At 34.4% G+C, this 26,193-nt stretch overlaps 1 protein-coding gene across 1 annotated transcript in view; it reads right to left on the reverse strand.

Moving 5' to 3' along the window:
• Positions 1–737: 737 nt before the first annotated feature.
• The window catches only part of SLC13A1 (solute carrier family 13 member 1), a 36,620-nt gene continuing 11,164 nt past the window's right edge, over positions 738–26,193 (reverse strand). Inside the window, exons 8-16 of the mRNA XM_072401574.1 lie at positions 14,887–15,041; positions 13,396–13,515; positions 12,058–12,156; positions 11,864–11,965; positions 10,346–10,449; positions 8,773–8,882; positions 7,697–7,858; positions 5,678–5,815; positions 738–5,014 (exon numbers count right to left, since the gene is read on the reverse strand). Coding sequence (XP_072257675.1) covers positions 4,844–5,014; positions 5,678–5,815; positions 7,697–7,858; positions 8,773–8,882; positions 10,346–10,449; positions 11,864–11,965; positions 12,058–12,156; positions 13,396–13,515; positions 14,887–15,041 — 1,161 coding nt within the window. The 3' untranslated portion in view covers positions 738–4,843. The remainder of the gene's footprint in view (positions 5,015–5,677; positions 5,816–7,696; positions 7,859–8,772; positions 8,883–10,345; positions 10,450–11,863; positions 11,966–12,057; positions 12,157–13,395; positions 13,516–14,886; positions 15,042–26,193) is intronic.

Raw genomic sequence — 26,193 nt, forward strand, 5'->3', positions numbered from 1 at the left:
TTTATTTGCAAAAAAACATTAATAGTTATAATTTGTGTGTACTTTATTGTATTTTTATGCATTGACATTTGACAAGATGCAAATTACAGAAGCTGGCTCTATATTTCAGCTGCTGATATACTGATATACTTGGATGGAAGGCAAACCTAAATTATATGGCCATCTTTACATTTTTGTTTTGACCCTTCACATATGCCGTGTGTGATATGCAGTGTAATGTATCTTTAAATGTTGCAATGTTTGGGTTTAAAACATATTTAAGTTTTAGTTAGAGTTGTACAGCTAATATTTAAGTTTTGTCATGGTGTACAAATACTTACAACTATGTTTTAGTATGCTTATTAGCTTATAGATGACAAACAAATAAAACTTCCAAAATATTACTTCAAACATTCTTGTTTTATGGATTGATATTGAATGTACATATTTCACCATGTTGTATTTTACCCTCTCATACAGTGTGTGTGTGTGTGTGTGTGTGTGTGTGTGTGTCTGTGTGTGTGTGTGTGTGTGTGGGCAGGGGGCAAGATATGGGTAGGGGAACCCAAGGCCTTCAAAGCCAAATTTTTTTTAAAAATTTTAAAAATTATAATGTATAATAATATGTTTTCTGATTATAATGGAGTTAGGATGGGGCAATTGTGTGCAGAATTTCTTTTTAAATCATGCAAGTCATAATACCTGCACCTTGCCAATGTAGTGAAAATGATTAACAAATTAAAACAATATATGTCATGTTATTTTTAATATTTCTTTATTAAAAGTGTTTTTAATTAATATAAAAAAACTGTGAGATACAGAAATCATCAATTTTACACACATACATTCTGTGTTTAGTTGTTTACTAAAAAGAACATACCATGAAACACAGTAAAGCACAGTATATTGCAATTTGTATGTATAAATGATCAATCTAACAAAAAAATCCCTATTTGAAATTTTGACTATTAAGTATAAGCAAATCCTATACAATATGTATATATTAGTATGCATAAATGTTTATATATTAACTTATGCTCAATAAACAATGTAAAATTTTGGAATCTACTTAAGCTCTTGTTGCAAAAATTAGACATCACCTATCAAGGCCAGACCTAATTCTTCTGGAGGTTTGTTCACATTCTTTGAATAAAATAATAGGCAAAAAATACAGGTCTCAGAGATGCATATGCCACTGTTAAACAGTTATGTAATTTATGCTACTTTTCTAGATATTTGCTTGACTCAAACACTAGGGATGCCCATTTCAATGCACAATGCAAATCTAATCATTTGATTTAGAACAGCCTAATTCAACCATTATTAACAACTTGTCATGGTACATTTTATCCTAGAAGAAAATGGGATCACCAAATGTCATAAGTAAAAACTAAAGTATGTGCCATCTTTTCTAACTTTTGTTGGAACTCTTTTTGGAAAGGTGTCAAGTTAAAGCAATAATAAAAACTTATTATGCAGAACAAAACCCTTACATAAAAAATTCTGATCAGGCAGGTATCGCTTGTCCCTTCTGCAATAATAAAATCTTACCTGTCTGATTGTAATTTTTTTTAAATACCCGCTGTTCCTTTGTGGGTGCCACCATCTTTTTCTTCTCCTCTTTCGGGTTCCAATTTTTGACCATCCTGATTAGCCAAGATGATGTGACTCCCGTGTGGGAGTTCATTTAGTCTTAAAACAAGACAGTGATCAGTGACCTAAGTGTGTTTTATTGCAGAAAGGACTTTGTCTGTCCCTTTTGGAATAATAAACCTGCCTGCTCACAATTCTTTTTGTGGAACTAAAGTTTCACTTTAAGGGGTCTCAACTGGGACAAATGAATTGCTTTACTCTAGGTACAATTATACATCCTACGTGCCTGGCAGCTGTGCAAGCTTTATATTCCATTTATTATGTCTGTCTAGCTTAAGGTTGAATAATGGGTGCTAAGAATGTAACCATTGAATTTCTTTTGATATCATCGTCAGAGGGGTTTCTTTGAGCTCATAGTTTTTCTGCCACAGGTTCGTAAAATTTTAATGTACTTTTATATCTAGGGTGTGTGGCTATGTTGTTTCTCAATGTACATTGTCTTATGTAATAACTTTTCATTTTATCCCTTTGTTACTATTTTTTGTTGGATTGTACAGCATTTGTCCATATTGCTGTTTTTTTTTTGTTTTAAATCTTGTATTTTTTATCAATATTAATAGTATTACTATTGCTATTTTCAATAATATTAATTATTTATATATGTACATTATATTTATACTATGCATCGGTATACAGTTTTGTTAACAATATACAACAAAACTACTAGGTGCATTACTGGTAAATTAAATCCTTTAAAATGTTTAAAGTCCAAAATATTAAATATTAGCACTGGTGTGGTGTTATCAAATATCAAAATAACATTTATCATATTTACACTTAAAACTCCTAAGAGAAAAAAAGAATATATATCTATTGTTTGAACAGGTTTTGGGTATTTTTTTTTACTACTAACAGTCATCTAAAGTGCAATAGTTCCTAAGCATTTAGAGAATGCTCATTGTGCTGTGTGACACTGTCAGGGAATAATGATTTGGTATTTGACTTGCAAAAATATGTAAATTAATTTATTGCACAGGCAATTAACTAGAGCATGTTTACTCTGAATATCAATCTAGCAAATCAAAGTGGTAGAAAATGTTTTGTAATATACTGATTAGCAAAAAAAGAATACTTTTGTCTGAAATCCACAAACACCAAGTTCTCTATAAAATCGGGAATCTGAAATTCCCTCAAACATTCCCTTGTAGGAATCTTTGAACTCAAGACTACAAGGGAAATTTTGGGGGAATGTCAGATTCGCTTTTTTATCAACAGAGCCCAAAGATTGCATTTACCTTTATGTAAACCAAAGAATGCATTCAAAAACTGTATATTTAAGATTTATGTAATAATTTATTGAATATAAAAATATTTTAAACATCACATCGGTAATATTAAATTGCACATGTCAGGCCTGATTTACTGTAAAGTTTTGCATAGAGCAAGGATGGGCTAAATGCTTTTTATGTTATTTCGGGAGATTGAAAGTCGCAACAGGAATTTCTACCAAAGTTAGGAAAATTTTACTCTGGGTGGTTGTCCCAGAAACAGGTAAGCTGGACGGGTTTTTCACCTATTCCTTTGATGACAATTCAAAATGTTTGATCTTCCCTTACTTTCTGCCCAAGGGAAAATGGTCATAAATATTCCCAGTGTGGACACAGGAGGCCCTTCTCTACTTTACCAAAAATAAAAAAATGTTGGTGTTTTATACACTTTAAATAAAACAAAGTGACTCTTTGTGTATTTAACTTTCAGTCACATGCAAGGGAATTGAAATGCTCGAGTACTTCCAAATGCAACTGGATGCTAAAAGTAATTACAATCCTTACTTCCTTCACTTTATTTTTATATAGTAGTTGAACATCAATCTTCTTCAGTATTTAATAAGATTTACTTAATATAGTTTGGAATTTTATGTAGTTTGAATGAATTTTAATAGTTGGATGTGACCTACAGAATTGTAAAAACCTTAAACATTGCATTCATTCCAGATGTAGCAGTCTAAACTAACATTAGTTTTTGTTTCTCCAAACTAAAATATAGTAGAAGACAGATTACTACTATGTAATATATTACTCAGATCTACTGAGAAGTAGTTATGGGAATAATACTTGAAATGCTTGCTAACATTGGTTCAGGAGTGAAAAGTGATGAGTCTGGTGGTAAAATGCACCACCTTTATGCTTATCATTTCATTATTCATGAAAATGTATCTTTATACTAGAACATTTATGACATTTGAACTTGGCCAAAAAAACTAATTACATATTTTTGTTTACATGAACAAGTAATGACATTTAGGTCCTAGAACAACCATTTTTAATCTTTTAAACATGGGGGAACTCTTGGAATAACTTTTTCAGGTCCTGAGGAAACCCTGCTGCAAGTTACTAAAGTCACAGCTCACAGTACATTAGTGTGGTTGTCAGAAGGAAGAATACCTCCTACATTGCTGACTGTTGGCAAATTGCTACCATTACAGGAAAAAAAATGGTGTCAGGTAAACTGACCTGAGAGTCACAAAGCAAAAGATATTGCTCTTTGCTAAAGGAACCCCCAGTAACTTCTGGAGGAACCCTAAGGCACTACAGAACATTGGTTGAGAAACACCACTCTAGACAGGTAAATATGCACAGTATTCATCATTAAACCAAATCCTTTACAGCAAGAATATTTTGTTACAGGAAAGCATCTCTCAAAGTTGTATGACCTTGATAAGACAACTGTACCATTTTATTTCTTGCTAGCCCTTACATGTTACTGTTTAAACTCATTACATTCTTTTAGCATTCAGTAAATATAAACTGGAGATATTTTTCTTGAGGTAGCATCTTACTCATCTCTACTTATGTAGCCCTATTAAAAGGTTGTCTTTATTTATGGCAAACTACAAATGTTAAAATATATGTAAATATATATATATATATATATATATAGCTTAATATATTTGCATATATGCTAATGATGTATATGTTGTGAAAATATTGATGCACATATAATGTAATGCATGTGTACTAACGTAATGAATATTAAAACATATATAAAAAAGATAAGAAACATGGTAGCAAAGGTTTTCTGGGAACAAATGGTACATCCAGATCGTTTAGGTTAGAATGATAAATATCTGCTAGAGTTAATTAAGTCTTTATAATAGAAAGCACTCTGCATACTGTGGGCCTCCTTTTCTGCAGACAAGGCTTGAAAAAAGAAGTGGAGGTGTATTCATGACCAGTAATTACTTGTCTTTCACATGTGCTAATTTGTAGTTTCACCCAGCAGTAGTCAAAAGTGATGTCACTGAGATTGTGCTGTTTGGAGGAACAATAATTGGGGCCCAAGCTGGGTATGTATGAAGATTGAACATTGGTATTGCCCAAGTAGATATACAAAGCATGACTACAAGAACTCCCAATATATTAATACCCAGTCCAGCCTTTACCTGTAGAAAAAAAGCAGAAGCAGAAAAAATATATTATAATGGAAAAATAAAAAGATAAACATATTGCAAACACAGCAATCAAAAAATTTAAAAACGTTTTTAGTCTCTGACACAAAGGTTTTCTCAAAACCTTTACTGATCCTATATGTTACTAGCAAATATAAGTGTAATAATCCTAAGGGATTATTTTTATTCTTTAAAATGAGAAAGAGAGATGCATATAACATGTCAACTGTGTCTGTGTAGGGCAACAACCTTCAACTACAGTAACTGACACCTGGGTACCAATTAGAACATCTTAAAAGAATTTTAGAGACTTTATTGTATATTGAAGATTATGTATGAAATTCAACCTTTTTGGTATGCTGCATTTGGTGTATTTTTACTGTAACATGAGTAATATACCTTTGATTTTGGTGTCATTGAACTGTACCAACAAAATTTTTACCTTATTAAAATGGTTAGCCACCCTTTAGTATAAAGTCATAAGTTTGGGGACAGGTCTCCTTCATTAATAAGGCCTTTCCAGTGACCACCAAATAAAATGGAACTGTTGCTAGGGAGTTTTACTTGCTCTTTATGTCCTTGCACATCTGGAGCAGTGTTAAAAATTCAAATATCTATGTAAAAAAAGTACACATATATATACATAGTAATGCTTACCATGTCCATAACTTGTAGATGACCATAAGAAAATACAATGGCATTTGGTGGATTTGCAACAGGAAGTAGAAAGGCAAAAGATGTACAAAGAGTTGTGGGGATGAGTATGTAAAGTGGATTCACATATAATGCTTCAGCCTGTTTTGAATAAAATAAAAATAAATGTTATATTGCTGTAAAAGTGCTGTTATAAGTAACTCACATATCTAAACTTTATAATATCTAAATATTATATATTATTGTTTATTATTATCTAATGATAGTATTAATAATTGGAAAACTCACATAATACAGCGTTAAGTCGAATAGGCAATGGCTAATATTTTAAAAAAATCTGAGAGGTACATGTAAATCATGGGCCCTTGTTTGGTTCTTACAGCCATAACTTTATGGACATACAATGTGTTTATATTGCAAAGCAATTTATTCCTATATATTCTCAAAGATGCAACAAAGACTGTAAAACTACAATTTCAGAACTTTTTACTGCCAGGACTAAACCCCAAGCCTATAAATTTTACAGCGGAGGAAAGCTCAATCCAGCAGCAAGATTTCGAAACTTTTGTTATGAACCATATAGTGAAATACCAATTTACTCTTAGGTGAAGAAGGCAGTGGCATCTCAAGTCTTTGAATTGCCTTACCTCTATTGGAATATTGCAAAATGCACTTGTAAATGTATTAAGTCTGTTGTTGTCTCACTGTTGAATACAAAATGCTCTATGCTAATTATGCTTAATTAATTTTCATGTTTTTGGCTGCTGTATATACTTTAATATATAGTGCAGACAAATAGCAGGAATGTTAGGGCTTTAATTGTGTAAACTTTATTTTTGTGAGATTTTATTTTCTCACTTTCCTCACCTTTTTGAATTATGAAGTAGTATGGCAACAGACTTGTAGCACTCGAACTGCAAGTTTATGGAGTTAGAAGCCTAAACAGATTTTGACCTACTGTACTTGAGTTCTTACTTCTCTGGGTGGCTATAACACATGAGCCATTTAGAGAAGCAGGGTGAAACTGTGCCTCTTAGAGGGTTGGGTATGGCACTGTGGATCGTTGTGCCTGAAGCATTGGTCAGAACGTATTTATGGATCCTACTGGTTATAAAAAAAAGATTAGCTTCTGGTGTGTGATAGGTAAGGGGCCATATGTAGTAAATTGTGTCAGAAGAAATGTGATTTAGTATACAAATGACTTTTTTTGTATTCATTTACCAGTTTGTTATGCTATTCATATAACTAATTGTCTAAAATAAATCATAGGTGTCAAATAAAACATGTAATTGTAAAACTTACCTTATTTCTAAAGGTACTTTATTGATACCTACCTAATAAAGTGCTCTGCTTTCTTCTTTTATAACTAGTGTTGTCCATTGCTTGCTATTATCAGTTTTGGTATTGGGAACCTCTAACATTACTAAAGTTTTTTACTTTTAGGGTGAGTGTATTCTATCTCATCCAAAAATAGAAATATTGGGCAGTGATAGTACATTTTTACTGCAGCACTAACAGTCCAGATGTCGCCAGTTGGGTCACTATTTGGTATATCAAATACTACTAAGTACTATTAAAAAATAGAGAGGCCATTAAAAAACAGAGAGGCCAAGATCATGACATTACATTTAGCGTCATAATCCTGACCTCCTAATGTTTTGAATTACAATGCCACCACATTTCAACAGCAGAGTTTATCAAGACTAACTATGGTATACTGTTATGAAATATATTTTTACTACAATCCCTTGTTAAATTATAGTGAATAGCAATATAATACAGTTCTATAGTGCACAAAGTTCACGCTTACAAATAAATTATTTTGTTGTTTTTTAAATTACAAAGGTGTCAGCTGTAATGAAATATAAAATTCCAATAATACTTTATGTACTATTTAAAAAAAACTGTATCATATAAAGTTAAAGTAATACTTACTAATAAATATTCTCTTATACAACAACAATAAGTAGATTATATGCATGATGTTGCATGACCATAAATATGACTTTTTTTTCAACTTACCAATGGAGCTAATATAGGTAAGAATATTGTGATTGTTGCAGGATTGCTAGCAACTTCAGTCACTGATGTCACAATTATACATGCAATAAGAACCACAATCACAATAGGTAAGGAGCCAAGTGGCGTCATCTTGTTCCCAATCCACTGTGAAAGTCCAGAAACCTGCAAAGAGACATGAAATTAAATATGAGTATAGGAAAGAGAGCTACCCATGGAAATTTAGCAAATTGCTACAATAAAATGTCCTCTAATTTAATATTTTCTTTTATTACAAACTTTTAGGTAGTTGTGTTTCTTACTGACAAATTTAAAGTGTATGTAACTATTTTTTATGACATAGCAGCAAGTATTTCTCTACAACACTGAAGGAGAATCCCCTCCTAAATATAAAAAATAAAAAATGACTATAAAGATACAGAAAACAGAAAAAGAGAATCCTACAGCAGGCACACAGACTGCAATAAAATACATGAGTGAATCCAGAATATAAGCACCAACACATTACATTTAGGACCGGGTAAAAATGTATTTAATGGCAGTTAAAAAGCCTCCACATTTCAGGAGCTGCAGGTCTGCACTTTCATCAGGACTAAAAAAACTGTATATTAAAAAAAAATTTTAACTTGTGACAGACTTTTTAATTTTAATCATTTAATTATTAGTTATATTATATAAATTAAGAATAATGTTTAAGGCTTTTAGTAGTTCTCCATCATCCTTATGTAATATTCTTAGGATAGGTCATCATACAGAAGATCTGACATTCAGGTGAAACATTTTTTGCTACTAAAGTGGGTTTGTATTTGTATTTGTTTTGTTTTATAAAATAGATTTGAAATAAAATAGAGATTGAAGTACTAATATGCTCCCATGTACAATGGGTTTCAATGCAGTTTCACATTTTTGAAAATAGAAAGTGTCTAAAAAGATGAAATAATAGTAAATGAGAACACAATTTATTGACATGAACAAAAATTCATCTTTGTTTGGTTGAACTAGCTGAGGAGGTCTGCTGTGTTTCTAAAGTTCTGTTTTACATCACATCTATGAGTGACTGATTGACAAAAACATTTTACCTCACATCCTTCTGCCAAAGCAAATCCACCACCAACCAGAATAGCAATATCCCAAGGCATACAGGCCTGAAATTCTTTCCATGTAATGAGTGGGGCATAATCAAAAGAATCTGTGTAAAGAAAAGAATTGAAAAAACCTGTCCAGTTTATCTGCAAACAAAGAGTGTTGTTTAGCATGTTTAAGTGAAAGGTACATCTCTATTGTGAGGCCTCCTTACACCTATTTTCATTATTTACAGGTATAAACATCATTATTTACAGGTATAAACATCTTAGATTTAAACACCCCAAAAATCCAAAAGTTTCCCATACCTTGGACCTTGCAAAATTTACTGGAAGATAATAAGCATTCTATTGAACATAAACACCCATTGAGTTTGATGTACTAAAGGATTAGAGACTGTTTAATGAGCAAAGTAAATAGTGACTTTCTACACTTAACATTCAATGAGCTTAGTAAGTGATGAAAAGCTGTGTTTACTATGAATACCCAACTAAGATCAGGGTAAATTGAAAAAATAGGAATTTTTTGCTTACATATGATTGGATTAATGAAATTGATACAACTTCATTATATATACCAAGCTCAGCGCAAAGTGAATATACAGTTTTTAGATTAGGTGTCTCTACTTCTTTGGTAAATGTACATCATTGACTTTTATTCAAGGACAGTTTTAAAGTATGAGCAGAAGACAAGCTTCAGGATACAGTGATATCCAGATTTTGGCAGGCCAAGCAGTATGTCTACATCTAAGGTATAAGGTCTATGTATGTGACATTGGTCCTTGTTTGCATCCACATATACAGTTGGACTGTTCACTTCACCAATCAATAGACTGTCAAAAGGGGGGAAAAAGTTCAACATTATGTGGGTTTCAAAGACTTTTGCAATTGTTTTTAGAAATGTCAAATTTTTTTCCCATTAGTTTTTTCTGCTGAACTGTCCAGATATTTTAAAGTTTTAAATAATATAGGTAAAATACCAATAAAACAATGTCTGCATTCAATTTATATGTAAATTGTTCTCCATTGCTGTTGCACAGATTCCAGGTCTACCAGTGGCTTACGGTTAACATGTCCTAAAAACTGCCCCTTTTCAGTGAATATATAACACATCCACTAACATTTTTAAACAGATTTGCTGCACAATTTTAATGCTGTTATCCACAACAAATGTATTTTGCTTTAGTATACCATGTAAAATATTGTAGTAGAATAGTTGTAGAAGTTATTCTATAATGATTAAGAATGAAAACCTATAGGATATAGTATATAGTAAGGGACTAATTATTTCAAAGGCAATGCAAAGTATTCTCAATTTTAAATTTAAATTTAAAACATATAAAAGAACATTACAATATATATAGGTATGTAAAGGAATATTACATTAGAAACTACAAGTATAACTGCTTGCATATGCATATAAATCCTATAACTGCATATAAGTGTTACATATTTGTAATCTTCACTTCAGTTAGTTGTAAATTGTATTAAAAAAATAGACATATGATGTGTGCAATGGCTGCTTATACACTTCTATTTCATCTATTTAATTTTTAAGAGAATACTCAACTGCTTTTGCCAGAGTTTTTTCTTTTCCAGGGATATGCAGGGACAATAAAGAAAAGAAGACCCAGTAGTAAAGCTGCAGTAGAGTCAGTTGCATATCCAAGGTAACTGAAAATAAATTTAAATATAATTGTGAAAAAAGTGAATCATTTTATAGTAAGTTAATGATAGGTAAATGCTAGAAATCTGTTAGCATAGTGAGTATATGGGCTATATATAAATCCACAACAACCAATCACAGCTGTAAGACATAGGCATTTCCAGGGTTCTCCTGGGATGATAGACTAGTTGAGAGTAATCCACCATCTTCAGACAACATGCAGATTAAATAGGAAATCTTTTTTAGCTCAATTGTCTACCATATGTGCATGATCCTCTTTTATGGTGAAATGAATTCCTAATATATAATAAATTTGTCCTCATAAAGGTTGCAGATCTCTTAATGCCTAATTTCAGCTGTATCTGCATTACTAAACCAGTGTACAAGCTTGTTGTCTGTAGTGAAATAACATAGGCTATGTACACATGTCAGATAAATATCACCCGAGATGAGCATGACTCAGAATCTGATATGTGTACAGCAGTCACCGCATGTCATTCATAGATACTTTATGGCAGAACCATAAACAGCAATTGTGAATACCTGGTATGAAAGACAAGAGAAGCGAGCTTGCTCCCTCATCTTCCTCCCGCTCCATAGAACAGGATGGGTGCTGTGTTTACTACAGCGCTCGTTCGTTCATCTGTCACTAGAAATGATCACAAAAATTTAACACGTGTATGCACCCTTGCTTTAAAATTTACTGCAGCAAGTCAGGTACAATCTACTATATTACTTGGGTAATGGAAATTCAGCCTCGTATGTCCCTTTCTTTCCCAATCGCACAGCCCCTGGCATTCCCTTTGCATTACTGGATTCCCATTTTGCATTCATGGAGGCTCAGTATCACATGTGAGCATTATCTAGCATGAACTATATGCAAGTAAAATTTAAACGTAAGTAAAATAGAGAAGCACAAAGACCCAGTAATAAGTAAAATAATAAAAAGGCAAAAGCTTAAATTTACATTTTAATTAATAAGCTGAATAAACAAAATTTTAAAACAACTCTGCAAATAGTGTAAAAAATGAAATTCTGATAATACAGTACTGAAATGTTTGTTTTAGGACTCTCACACTGGATGTGAAAACCTACTTGCCTCACTTAGCTAAATTATTATTTTAAAAACTTAAAATATCTCCAACTAGTAAATTTCTCACAGCAGACTTCTGTCTCTTTATCTAGGTCCTGGAAACCTTCACTAAGTGTCAGAAGACATTTTGCAACCACCTGAAAAATTATTTGAATACACTCAACAAACGTGCTTCTGCATATATAATGCCACAAGATCTTCTTATCCACATGCACAAGATGTGGTGTGTGCATCATTGGTGTCCTAAATAATGTTTTAAGCTTCGAAATACATAGTGAGCTCTTTTTGTCTAGGTAGAATTGAAAAGCACATTGTGGAACAACCCGTACTTGGGAAAAAGAGAAGACCATCCAGGAAAAAATCCAGGATCCCTTGTAAACCACAGCAGAGCCATCAGAAGGAACAGAATGAAGGTCATGATTTCTTGATAGCTGTAAAAAAGTAGTTACATCAAATTGAAATTTACATATATATTTTTACCTGTTTTACCTACATAATTGTATGTTGTTTTGTTGTAGCATACCTTATAGGTCCAAGTTTGTTGTATTCTTCCAAGATTACTTTTTCTGAAGCCTTTTCTCGTTGGGTTTTTTCTTTCCCACATTTAAACATCTCTTTAATGCTAAATAAATAAAATATACACTTATCTTAGCAATGATTGCCATAAAAATGTGTGTAATAAGGATGGTCGACTTCCTATTGACATTAGAGAAAGGAACATGAAACAAAGCATATCGTGGATCTTTAGGTAAATTAAGGCCTAGTACAGAGTTAATTATATGGTATACCCTTATCCACAATATGACCCATGGTGCCTCTCACTTTACATCCTCTAAAACAATTTGGTGACAAAGATGGAACTGCATGCGCTATCCAGGCAGGAGTTAGATACCACCTCAACAAAGTTTTCTTGAACAAGTACATTTCTGGAACTTTTGGGAAAAGCTTGCCATAAGCTAGAGGTATCTTCCTCAGTGAAAACAAAAGTGAGTTCATTTTCCCAAGCCGATAGATAAGATAAAGGTTTATTACACCATGAAGTCACAAAAGAACTTTACAAAAAGGATATAGCACCTGTCGTAATTGGTTTGGATTTTATTAGGTATTTCGTACTTCTCCTTAAAATAGGCAAAAGAATGTATCCTTAAAGTGGATAACATAGAACCCACTGTAGTAAGGTTATGTTGGGCCCACCATAATTAATCAGTTTTGGTTGAAAAAGGGGATTATTGATTATTGCTAAATGGGAAAGAATAACAATTACCGGGGTAAGTAGGTGAACTTTGTGCTTTGCCTTAACTCCATCGTAAACAATATAAATTCTTTAGAGACCTTCAGAAATATACCAAGATGAAAGCAAATCTGTTACATACCTGGGCAATTCATACTTAAAATTTTATAGTTAAAAGTCATGTTTACCAGTATGGTTTAAGCATTTATTATAAAGTGCTTAATTTGACCTTGTGTGCCTTAAATTGACAGACCTATGACAAGGTGGCAATATAGAAACTACTTAGAAATATTTATAACATCAAATCTTCAATCTGTATATTTTCTCAAAATGTTGGCCATATAAATCATATGTTAGATAGACACCTAAATATGCTTTATGAGTATATTAGACTGACAGAATTACTTCCAATCTGATCCTTGCTGTTCAGGTGATTACGAGAAAATAAAATAAATATCAATTTCCGGTACATAAACTAACTTTAAAAAAAAATCCATGCAGTGTTTTTTATTATTACAAATATATGATGTTTTTAGAGATCTTATCCATTTATGCACACTTTATTCCCGTTACCTTTCTTGATTTCTAGTACTCTAAACACAATTCTTAGCACAATTAAATGGTTCTTACTTGAATCCCAGGAAGAGCCATTGCAACCATATCCATGAAAGCAGGAGAAGAATGATGCTAATTGGAATGCAGAGCAGGAACCAGGTTCCGAAATTAATTTCTGTACTTTTAGGATAGCGCCTAAAAAAAAAAAAAACAGTAGACAAATGATAATGCTACCTCTTGTTTTAGAAAATTAGACAAAATGACAACTTGTTTAACACAGCCACTGTCAGTGTGTATAAATACCTTAAAGAAACATAATACTGTATATAAAGGTATTAGTGATATCAGCTGTATACTGGGATGTATTAATTAGTACTGTGAATAGTGGTGTGCAGAGAATAAAAAGAATTAGAAGGCAAAAATGAAATTTTGTTGGATGGTCCATTCAAAGGTAATTGCTAACCATTCTTCTTCAAATGTTGTTGTTTATTCTTAGGCTAGAAATACATAAAAAGTAGAAAACTGTAGATTAGACTTTGGGATTTTTACACCCAGGGCCTAATTCCTTTTAATTCCAGTAATTCTATGACTTCAAATTATGTTTTTATTTTCAAGCATTACTTTTGAATTATTCTGGTTTTGATAAATGTAAGTATGGGTCAATAACAAAATTTAGGGATTTCCAGTTTTGGTGCTTGATAAGGTGGAAACACAACTGAAATCCCCAGCTTACTTTTAGCCTTTTACTGCATCGTCGAAATTATGTTTTGGCTTCATCCTGAGGTTTTACCTGAGGTGCCCAACTGTTCTAAAAACATACAGATGGATTGATTCAAGAGCACAATCCTGTAAAAGCACCAGAATACTACACGAGGAGTCAGAATGTGAATCATTCTCTCTAAAGTTTTTGATTACTTATATGTTAGCAAAAGTGGTGACCTCACACTTTAAAGCCGACATCCCCCTGATTATTGCACATCATTCAACAAGACTGTTGTCAAATATGAGAGGAACTGACATGCATGGAGCTAAACCAGAAATCACATTCATGTGGTACAGAGTGGAAAACTGTCTCTCAAGATCTAGTGACTGTAGCAGAAAACCATTCTAGCATGAACAACCTGTGGATTCCCAAACTCTGTGAGTACAAAAGACCTACACCACCTGTGTAGGATAAAAATACCACAGACTCTAGGCTTACCACCTTCATGCAAAGCTGAGGGTGCCCATTGTTTAGGTCCCCTCAGCACAACACTATGGTACATCTAGTAATAGTGAGATTTTTGCACTTCCCGGGATCAACACCACATTTTACAATCAACAACTTCCAACAGTCCTTGGTGGTGGTTGGTCTCAAACTTTGTTGTCTGTGGAGTTTTCTGCTGAATTGACAAAGATTTGTAAATATTTTAACCCTACCTGCCGAAGTGTGGTACAGAAAAAGCTAAAATACGTATCTACATAATCATACCGATAAATGGTAGATTCAACCTAAGTAGGGAAAACAGTCATACTCTTTGTAAAACCCAATATTAATATGATAAAAAAAACAAAACTTAAACTTACGTTTGGAACTGTTCCGCGAATATTAAGTTAGTAGATGTTCCGGTAATTGTAGTAAGACCACCAATCGTGGATGAATATGCAATACACAAGCACATTGCTTTACACATCATATGATTCTTTTTGGATCGGTATTTGTTTTCTGAAGCTGATTGAGTCTGCATTGTAAAGAAATATCAACATTATTTTTTACATTAATTTCTAAATGATTAAAAAAAAAAAAGTATACTCTTCTTCAATATAGTATCATTAAATCTCTTCTGTAAAAAAAAGGATACTGCTCCAGGTTTATGTACAATACAAAAAGAGAATAGCACTCGTTTTTTGATAAGTAGCGTCGATTGCTTGTACCCAATAAGCTCAGCACACTAATAAGCATGTGCCAACTGGATTTTTTACCCACCACCTGTCTCCTGACAGCAGTGTTGAAAGGATCCTAAACACATTATACTTTTATAGTTCATTTACCACCTACCTCCCTGTCATTCTCCCTAGTGTGATACTCTAGTGGTACTCTAGTCACACACTCTCATTGGCAATACTATGGTCTCCCCTAATGTGTTCTCTTCTCTCTTTCTCTTACTGGAGCACAAACAATCCTGGAGTAGTTGCTCACTAAAGAAGTGAAGACATTGGTCAACCCTAAAGAACAAAGAGAGGCCACAAGTAGACTGCAAACTCTAATGACTGCATATTTCTCTCTTGAAATATGTATGAAAAGAAAAATATGGTTCTATGTATCCTTGTTATCAAGGTATACAGAAGCCATACAGATTTGTCACTTATGATGTATCCTGAAAAGTTAGTAATGCAGAAATAACATTTAAAAAAATGTATATGTGAAAAAAAAATCTGTTTTGTAGGAATTCTTATAGCCTCAATACGTTGCAACAAAACCTGCATACTATGCAATGTATACTTTCTTGGACAGATTTGACACAGTATTATCATTACTGAATTAACAATCTGTCCAACTTTCTTCTTGTCAAAACTGTCAAATGAGAAGAAAGCCCACACCACATGATATATAAAAACAGCTTTGGACACTGTCATCTAGAAAAGCAGATGGTCAGGGTAGAACAAGTTCTGCGTATTATACATAATAAGCTATATGTTTTTTTGAAGATTTATGGACAAATTAAAATGTCAGTTAGCCTAAAACAATATATTTTATAGTCAAATGCTTTAGAACTATAACAGATTAGTATTCATGCAGTTTTGTCTTTAATAATTTATGTTAGCTTTAAAATTCTTGGTGATTCTGCCACTTACACTTGTTGTGAGTGGCAGCACAATGCAAGCCAGTCCCTTGGTATCCGCATTACCAGGGCATCTGTGTATGCTCTTAGATTGTAAGGTCTTCTGTGCAGGGTCCTCTGCTCCTCCCGTGTCACTGTTTGTATCTGTCTACCATTTGCAATCCCTATTTTAATGTACAGCACTGTGCAATATGTTGGCACTATATACATACTGTTTATTATTAATATTATTATTATTAATATTAATAATAATATTAATAATATTCTATCTCAGGAAGTAATTACTCGATGAGTCTGCTAATGCACAACAATAATTCTTGGGATGCACAGGCTTCATGAACTGACCATGCTGCTGTGAATTTGACAGTCACAGTACTTGAGGGTGCAAAAGCCTGGTATAGAGTAAGTACAAGTATGACAGGTATCAACAAAGGTACAACTGAAGTTCAATATACACCGCACATATCTCAGTAGCCAGAATGAAAACAAAAATCAACAATTTATACCTATGTTGTATATGTGACTATTTGTATATTTAGTGGTATTTTTTAAAATAGAGGCATTAGAAATGTGTAATGTTATACCATAAGAAAATATTCAGATGCTTGTTCCAATTTTAGAATGTTTTTCAAATGGTTGGTGATATCTTGAAGGTCTGAATAGCTGATATGATATAGTTTACTGCAAATTTAGATAACGTTTACTGCTAACGATGCCTATGACTTTTCAGTTCTTTCTGTTTGTTAGCATGACTGTCAAAACAAAAGCTGACCAGTAGTTAAGTAACTTATACACTAAAGTCCCTGGTATTCAGCACCCAAAAAGGTACCTCTAAGTTGCTTGAATGTTACTATTAAATAAAGGCATAGCAAATTCTATACCCAATGCTATACAATACCCTAAACTCTGTATTGACCTTATAAAATAATATTGAAATATATCAGTTAAAAGCAATAGCAACAAATAAAAGCAATACAGTACAGTATATGCCTAGTATGACCAATCCAACAATTTTTTTTGCCAGTTGCTTGAGAGTTGCCAGATAACGTGGAGTTTACTGTATTTGTGAACTAGTAATATTACAAAAAGACAGCAACAATGGCCGACAATAAACACTTGGTTCTTACATAGAATATTTTACTAAACAGAAAGGCTAAAGTATAATTTAACACTGAGATCTAATAAAATACAAAAAATAACTTCAGACAAAACACTGCTTGGGTAGTTACCATGATGCTGGCCATATAACATATTAGACTGTTCGTCATGGAAGGGCTTATTCATTATTAAAAGTACTATAACCTAAAGGGGTTAATTTACTAAATGCGGTTAAGCTGTTCACTTGGCAAGTTATTTTATAATTTACTTTGCTTAGTGTTTGAGGTGAATTTTTGCTAGTTTCAGATATCCAATCATGTGCAAGTAAAATCATGTTTTATACATATTCTTTGCACAGTGAAGTTTCACAGTATTTAGTAAGCTAATGAGTAAGTGATAATAAACTTTTCTACACAAGCATCCGAATCTGTAAGACCCTGGTCAATACCAGTATTCTTCAGACACCAATCCCCCCAATCTATCGCTGCAGTCTTCACCTATAGCAGTCCCCGCTCAGCCTCGGGAGACTGGTTGTGTCTCCCAGCACTCGGTTGCCCCCAGGACTTGGTGCGCAAGGGATGGTGTCTGGAGATAGGTCGGCAGCAGACCCAGAGCCCACTAATACAGAGTACAGAGCCCACTAATACTGAATACAGAATGAAAGGAAATCCAAAAACAAGCCGAGGACAAAACACAGGAAATCAGTCCACCAAACAAAGTACAAAGGGAAAGGCACAAACAGAGTTGGGGTCGCAAGCAGAGGTTGTTCCAGGCAGAGTTCAATGGATAGTCAGGAACAGGCACAGGATAGTAACAGAGTACTCAAAAATCACTCCAACTCCTATAACAGACACAGAAGACTGGAAACAAAGTGGTTATAAAGCCCCTGCAGCCAATGACAATGCAAGAGCTGATCAGCCTCTAGAATCCCTTTCAGCTGTGCATAGCCTACCAATGGATGCTGGGGATGCCATAAATCCATCAGGCTGCACAGCTAAAGGGAAGCAGGGGCTGCTGCTATCTTAGTTCTCCTGGCTGTTGCCAATAACATCTTTGGACAGAACAAACAGTGTTTTATATTACGATTGGCAAATGACCATTTCCTAACAAAATCTTTAGTAGATCAACACCACTAATCTTTGCTGTCATGTTGAAAATGCAGATATTTAATTTTATTCAGGAATGAATAACCACCACAAGGTTATGAACCACAAGAATATAGTATTATGTAATATAGGTTACCATAATAGGAATAACACGCAGGAGCAAGACCCTTCATAAGTATGCTAACAAAAGAAAATGTAAATGTGTGATATGCTAGGGTGCAAGATATTGGATAGTGCATCTGGAAATCCAATACTATTATAGTTAGATAGCAGTCTTGTGAAAATGTTGGACAGCAGGTGCAGTAAATTTAGCATTCGAGAAACTTGTAGATTTACATAGATGTACTACTTAAAAGGACACAGGATAACAATGCTGGGAGCATCACTTCTACATAACTTCTACAGACTAGTAGTCCCACATGTCACACTTACCTGTTCCTCACTAAAGCACGGGCATCTCCCCCCTGCACATGTGGGCAGTTCTGATGCTGGGCGTGCCTCTGTTTCAAAGCTTTATCAACTCCATCCATGCCGCTGGCCAATCAGAAAATAGCTTCTTAACCAGCCCTTGCTATTTAGCTAGCTCTCAGACTCGTGCAACAAGTCATGTCTTCTTTGTGTCTCCATTCTGCCGAGCCCTTAGTTCTATGAACTAGTTCCTGTACACCTGTTTCTTAATCCAGTGTTTACTGTGTCCAGCTCCTGTATAAACCCCTCATTGTCCAGTCTGTTGGTTCCCAGCCAACTTCCCTGTGCAGTTCCAGTGTTCCTGTCTGCCTGTGGATATCCCCGCTTCTCCTGTGCCTCCTGTTGCTTCCAGTGTCTCCTGTGTTCCCTGTGGCCACAGTGGCCCAGTGTCATTGCTGTCTGTCTCCTTGATCCCTGGCTATTGACCCCTGCCATGTGACCTGACCTCTCTAGCCAGCTGCCTGTCTCGACCCTGACTTTCTTTGACTATCCTCCTGCCTGGTGGTTTGGTACCCTGCTTGCCCACCTTGGTGTGCCCAAGGACCGCAACCTGGCCGTAACCAGCAGCGCAACATCCTCACCATCAGAGGCTCTGGAGAAAACCAGGTTACGGCTTAGACTCTGCGCCTTGGCCCTTCCCAGAGCTCGCACCACCTCCATACGCCCCCTAGTGGTCCTGTCTCTCCGTGCGTGGTCCTGTCTTTCCGACAACACAAATGCAAGACACTACTACCAGGACTAGTACTCCTACACATACTGAATAGAACCACTGTGACCTAGAATCCATAGAGGCTAGATATGCAATGCTGGAACAGCTGCACCACAAATATTGCACTACAGAGGTAAGATTTGTAGTTGTTCAGATGAGGAACAACAATGGATTTTTAGTTGATATATAGCAATAAAAGGACTGATAGTATAAGAGAGATTAGATAAAAATGCTAGATAAAAATATACAAACCCCCTTTAGATAATAGATGAAATATACTTTTACTGGATAGTGTTCACCTGTAGACAAAGATTGCCATATTTTCAATAACTGAATACATGTTTGATTGTAATTCTTAGAGTTTTACTTCCACAGACAGTAGATATAAATGCTGAGACTTGTAGCTCTACAGACAGTGGATAGGAATGTTGGGACTGTAGCCATTTATATATATGACAATGCTGTCACCTGAAATCATGGTGATGCTGAAAAGCATTTCTGGGATTGCTGGTCCTGCAATAGATGGAAGCACTAGGACTGGGTAGCTTTACACATGTTACATATTAGTTCTTGGATTGTAGGGCTACAGATTAGGGGTGGCAGAACTTTGACATGTAATCATGAAAACACTTAATACTAAGGCTAGGAATTGTAGTCCTACAAACACTGGTTAGCACTGTTAGGATCTGTACACCTAAAAATTCTGAACTTGCTGTTACTTGTAAACTAAAGACACAGAATAGCAATGCTAGGATTTCAGAAACAGTTTAGCATTGATAAAATTTGTTATAGTTATTACAACCCAAGCAAATCTGCTGCCAATTTTGCTCCCCACAGATCAATTTAATTTATTTTCTAATTAGTAAATTATTGACTGTAAAGTTCACAAAAAATGCACAAATGTTAAGGTAGATATAAAGTGACTGGAATGCTGATTGGATTTGATACAATCATTCCTGCACATGACATGTACTTTCGATTAATATATACCAACATGCCACTCTATCCACATCCAATAGGAAACCTAAAAATGAGTTGCTAATGGTCAATCAGCTTATGATTTCACTGCAGATTTACTTTAGGTCTGATCATTTTATCTGACTGCAAGTGAATATTGGTCAAAGTATACTAAACTTTAGTACAATTAAGTACCATTTTCTCAAAACAACAAGACAATGTTAAGTATGCAAGCAAGCATGATTGTGCAAAAAACATTATTGTAGCAGTGTATAATAAACAATATTCCCTCTATATCTATTTGAAATCAGTCCATGCACTTTGAACTTATCGATAAATTCAAAGTGCATGGGCTGTTTAGGAAAATCCAAACTTAGGTAAACCAAGGTACTAGAAAATAATATTGTCCTAACCTGTCCTGCTTTATAGGAAACGTTCTTAAATAATATCAAATGGCTTTTAATGAATTTTTTGTATAACAGACATGTAAGAATAGGTAACTTGTAAATAACACAATTACAAGTACAAATGTAAATAACACAATGTAAAAAAAAAACCTGTAACACCTCTAGATAATATTAGCTTATTTTGTTATCGCATGTATATGTATTGTTTTGTGTCATTGTCTTAATAAATGAACTAACTTGGGCTCAGCGTTAGCTCAGTTGGGAGATGATGACTTAAATTATATATATAAAATCTTTTCTGTAGTTACAACTACTTTTCAAATAACTTCTAAATTAATTAGAGGATATTTGCTAATCACAAAATGAGTCGTTTATCATGAGTCCCTTGGTTCATTTCCCCTAGTTACATAGATAGCTAACTAAAATCATCCACTTACATGCAAGTATATAATTTGCCCCCACTGACCATACAACTGGATTTCCTATTCTTCAATAGGAAATATATTTTAGATAACAGTCAATGCATATAACATTCAGAACAAGAACATTGGGCCTGATTTAATAAAGCTCTCCAAGACTGAAGAAGATTTCATCAGTAAACCTAGGTGATCCAACAAACCTGGAATGGATCTGTTCCAGGATTGAAAACATTTGCTAACAAATAGCACAGATTCGCTGGATCACCCAGGTACACTGAAAAAAGTGAATGTTCTTCGGCCTTTGGGAGTTTTAATAAATCAGACCCATTGTTTCAGCTTTGTAAATTGACCCTAGCGACTTTTATACACACTGGTTCTGCTCAGCAGGTTTTATGGGTGATTCATCACTGCTTCTAATAAAGACATAAAAGCCAATCCTACACACACATTAGTATACATTTGCTTTACATTTGAAACCCTGAAAAAATATTTTAGTTCAAAATACTTATTTGCAAAGTGCAGCATCTACCCATTGCACCTGGTAAACTTAGTCTACAAGTATCAAAATGTATCTCTTAACTAAATTATTTTTTAGCAGAACATCAGGAAGACATTATATGGAAGGCACACTGAATGATGTCAAATTTTGAAACAAGGTACAAAAAAGTAAATAAATGCCCATGTCTTAACAAATTTTTAACATTTAAAGAAAGGTAAGTTATACAACACACTGCTTTATCTATCTGCTTCTATGCCTGTCAGGTAAGGGTCATGAGGAGGGCAGTGGTCCAGTAGCTTCTGCCTATATTGTTGCAGCCTGGCTAGTAGCAAATGTAGTGAACAGTGCTGTATCAGGCAGAGAGAAAGGTGGTGCATGGTGATCTGTGAGTGTGTTTTGTACATGTATCATAAAACCCCTTTCTTTGCTTGTTACAATAAAATCTTTTCTACCCCCCCTCCTCTATCTTCCACCTTATGTTCACCCACCCTCTCCCACCACCAACAGCGCCTACAGCCACCTTCCCTCACCACCCACTGCATCTGCAGCTCCCTTTCCCTCAAAACTTATAATGACTGCAGTCTCTTTACCTCACCATACCTGCACTTTACCCTCACTTTTCTAAGGCCTATCTTTCACACCACACCCCAAAGTTCCCCAGTCAATATTGTGTCTGAAAACCTTAATATTCTCTTTTCACATCTATGGCCGGACCACCCTGTTCACCATTGTGCCTTTCCTCTCTCTTTCTCTTTCACGTAGCCTGTGCATGCATACCCTCCACAACAGGCTTAGCACTGGCTAATTCCCCAAAGAAGGCACCACCTCCAACATCCTCTTAAAGGAACCACCCTGCTGTCTGTCTATAACAGGTGACACCAAATATGACGATTAACGCATCAGGTTTTAAGGCCTGTGTAATCATAAAAGCATTCCACTAAACTTTAATTCATCTTTTCAATCCTTGGACTTATATGAATGGAAATAATAGGAATTCTCTAATTAGTACAGAAACCAGTAAACCTCATATAATAACCCCCCAGCGGTATTTCTAAGTGTGACTCGGGGTGGTATTCCCGAGTCACACTCAGAGTCGCTAAAATACAACACAAAACCCCACTTACCTTGTTCCTTTGGTGTCCCCCGGCAACCTGCTCGTTCGTCTAGGTCCTCGGGTGGCTTCCTCCTTCTTTGATCTTCTCCCAGCGACTGCAGAGATGTTCCCTGGGGTTTCTGGTGACGTTGGTGCATGCCTCAGTTCATGCAGGAGGCGCGGCAGGAAATTCAAATAATTTTGTATTGGATTCAATTCAATAGCTGTACTCATTTCAATACAAAAGAAATCTTTATATTATATACATAAATAATAATAAAAAATAATAAAAAAACACAAAGATTTGGACACACACAAAAGATTTTTGTGTTTTTTTATTTAAAGTTTATTACTAAAATGTATTAAATTTAATAAATATTGGACATATTACAGTGAGTTATGCCTAAGAATTTTAGGCCTACAATGTAAAAAAAAATTTCCATACAAAACAATGTACCGCTTTTTGCATGAAAATATGGACAGAAATTGAATGCTAGGGGGGGTTAATGAGGGTTTATGGTCTATGACAACACACCCTTTTCTTTTTGTTATCTATGTTCCTTAAGATTAGATGAACAATATTTAGTGTGAAGACCTTTCTAAACCCCATGCACGAATGAAGGTCAAGGTCTATTAAAATATGTTTCACTGTTTTCTTTTTGTATGCATTTCTATTTAATTGTAATTATCTCTAATCACAAACGGTATTGTGGCTCAAGACCCCCACTCTCTTTTTATTTTCCTTTTGTTACTTCTCTTAGGGGTTAGCACAGCATAGCGTTCAGCTAATAGGGACAAGCAAGGGTAGCTAACACTTACCCATTTACTTTCTATTGATGTTGGATATATATTGAATGGCTGTTTTCCAATATATCTAAATAAATAGACTATATATGATAACTTAATAAAAAAGCATACAGTCTTTTTTTACTCAGATTATGTGTTGTTTCAAGAAATACTGCCTACTATAAAGTATTAGATCATATAGCAGAGACGAGTTAGGACAATGAACTTATTTCCAGAGAACATATCACATTTGAAAACCAATTTAAATAGCTGTTGATGAATCTAGGATACTAGATAAGATAAATATGTAAAAATAATATTACAGCTGTAAATTATGGGAGTTCCCTGGATGACATTAGCTTATCTGGCTTTGCATGCTTCTGGTTTCTGTATTGTTTTGCCCTATCTATCAAAGACATTCTTAGTGTCATTGTCCTATGAACTTACTTGGGTCAAGGTAGCTGAGTTTAGTTGGGGTTGTTGACCTATAGATCATGATTCAAACAGTAACTATATGTGGCATATAAAGGGATTGGTAATGGCTATAAAACATAGTGCCAACTATTTTAAAAATCATTTTATGTCATATAGAGGTATTTATGAAACAGAGGAATACAAAAAATCTCACCGGCAGCTGATTTAGTTATGCAGTTAGCTAAACAGATTCACCCATTTACTCACTAGATCAAGGCTTTACCCTGTACTCACTGCACAACTAGATCCTTTTTTTTTCAAAAGGAAATATAGTATATTTGTAAGGGAATTAAAGTAATGTTATACATAAATACTATTACATGTAGTAGACACCAGCCAGCAGTAATTTTTGTGAAAAAGAAATTACATTTACCCTATACGTGGGTTCGATATTGCATTATTAGGTAAAAAGACAGCAATGATAGTAGAGGAATATCTTCTAGAGCATTAACCTTGAATTTATGAACCAAGGGGCAATTACTATTAAACCTCCTGACATGCTATTATAACATATCTTATCAATTACACATTGTTAAAAAAAGATTATGTAACTTATTTTATCAAAAAGGTATAATGACACCAGTAATATAGTTAATGACCAAAGTATTTTCCGTCTTCATTTTTAGATAACCTGCCCTCATGAACGATAACAGCAGGTACACAGCCATGTGAAAAAGTAAGTAAGAAGAACACATTGGAACTTCATTCAGGTAGTGCCTACATATAAGGGTGATATACTTTAACAGATGGCACATAGAACTAGAATTGTGCATTCATTCTCATCATGTATATAAACAGAAATACAGATTGAACATGTGGAAAAATACACAACCCTACATCCACCACCTCAGGTGTAATAAATTAGGAGCTAATAGGAATGCACTGGAGGAACCTGTCTTTATTTACACCTTATATATTGATCGCAGTGCTGCTTCCTAACTATGGCAGGTTGCAGTCATTGAATGAGCTATATATTTTGCCTAAGATTATGTGTACTGCATAAGAATATAGGGTTATCTTCCCAAGTTTGAATCTGGAAATTGATATTTTATTGTGAAAACAATCCAAAGCAAACTTGCAAATCAACCAAGCAATGGCCCCAAAACATGAAATTAGGGTCCATTACAGGTTCTCCTGTCCATCTCTCCCTCCTTCTCTCTCTCCCCACTCTCACTCTTCCCTTCTCTTTTTTCCACCTTTCTCTCTCTCCTACCTCTCACCTCATTCCCCTCTATCTTCTTTCTCTCTGTCTTTCTCTGCCATTCTCTCCATTTTCCCTTCTTGCTCTCTCCCTTCCCTTCTTTCGCTCTCTTCCCTCTCCTCACACCTCCTATTCTTTCTCCTATGCCCCTCTCCTTTACTCCTGTATTAATATTTATCTCTCTCTCCTCTCTTTTCTCTTTCCTTCCTTCTCTCACTTCACCCCACTCTTTCTTTCCCTCCATCTCTCTCTCCCCTCTCCATTATTTCCTCTATCCCCTCTCTCTCTCTCCCCCTCAATAAAAAACAAACAAAAAAAAACCCAGATTCATTTATAATTTGTTTTATATATTATTATATATTTGTTAATAATATAAATATAAAGTATATTATTTTATTATTATATTGTATTTAATATATTATATTTAATTGATGTTTATTTATTTGTATAAAATACTTATTTAACATATATCCAATGTAGAATGTGCTATCTAATAAAAAAAAAGTTAACTACTACATCTAGACGTGTTGACTGACTGTGTAGATGACACGATAAGTGTCAGGGTGTCGATAAAACTCATGTTCACATTACAGAAATTTTAATGAACTTTATTTTAGGCTCCTGCCTATTTGTTTGTACCTTTCTGCAGATCACACAAACACTGTCAACGTATGTGACATTTTCAGAGTAAGAGTCAAAGAACCATACATGACCATGCATTCCTAATGATGGCAAACCTGCCAACAGAGGGTGGTGGATGGGGAAGGTTATTCAGGTAGTTTTGTTTGATGCCAGGTCTCACACATTTTTATAAACATCTATGACGCTTGCAGG

Source organism: Pyxicephalus adspersus, chromosome 2, assembly GCF_032062135.1.
Source record: "Pyxicephalus adspersus chromosome 2, UCB_Pads_2.0, whole genome shotgun sequence".
NCBI lineage: Eukaryota > Metazoa > Chordata > Amphibia > Anura > Pyxicephalidae > Pyxicephalus > Pyxicephalus adspersus.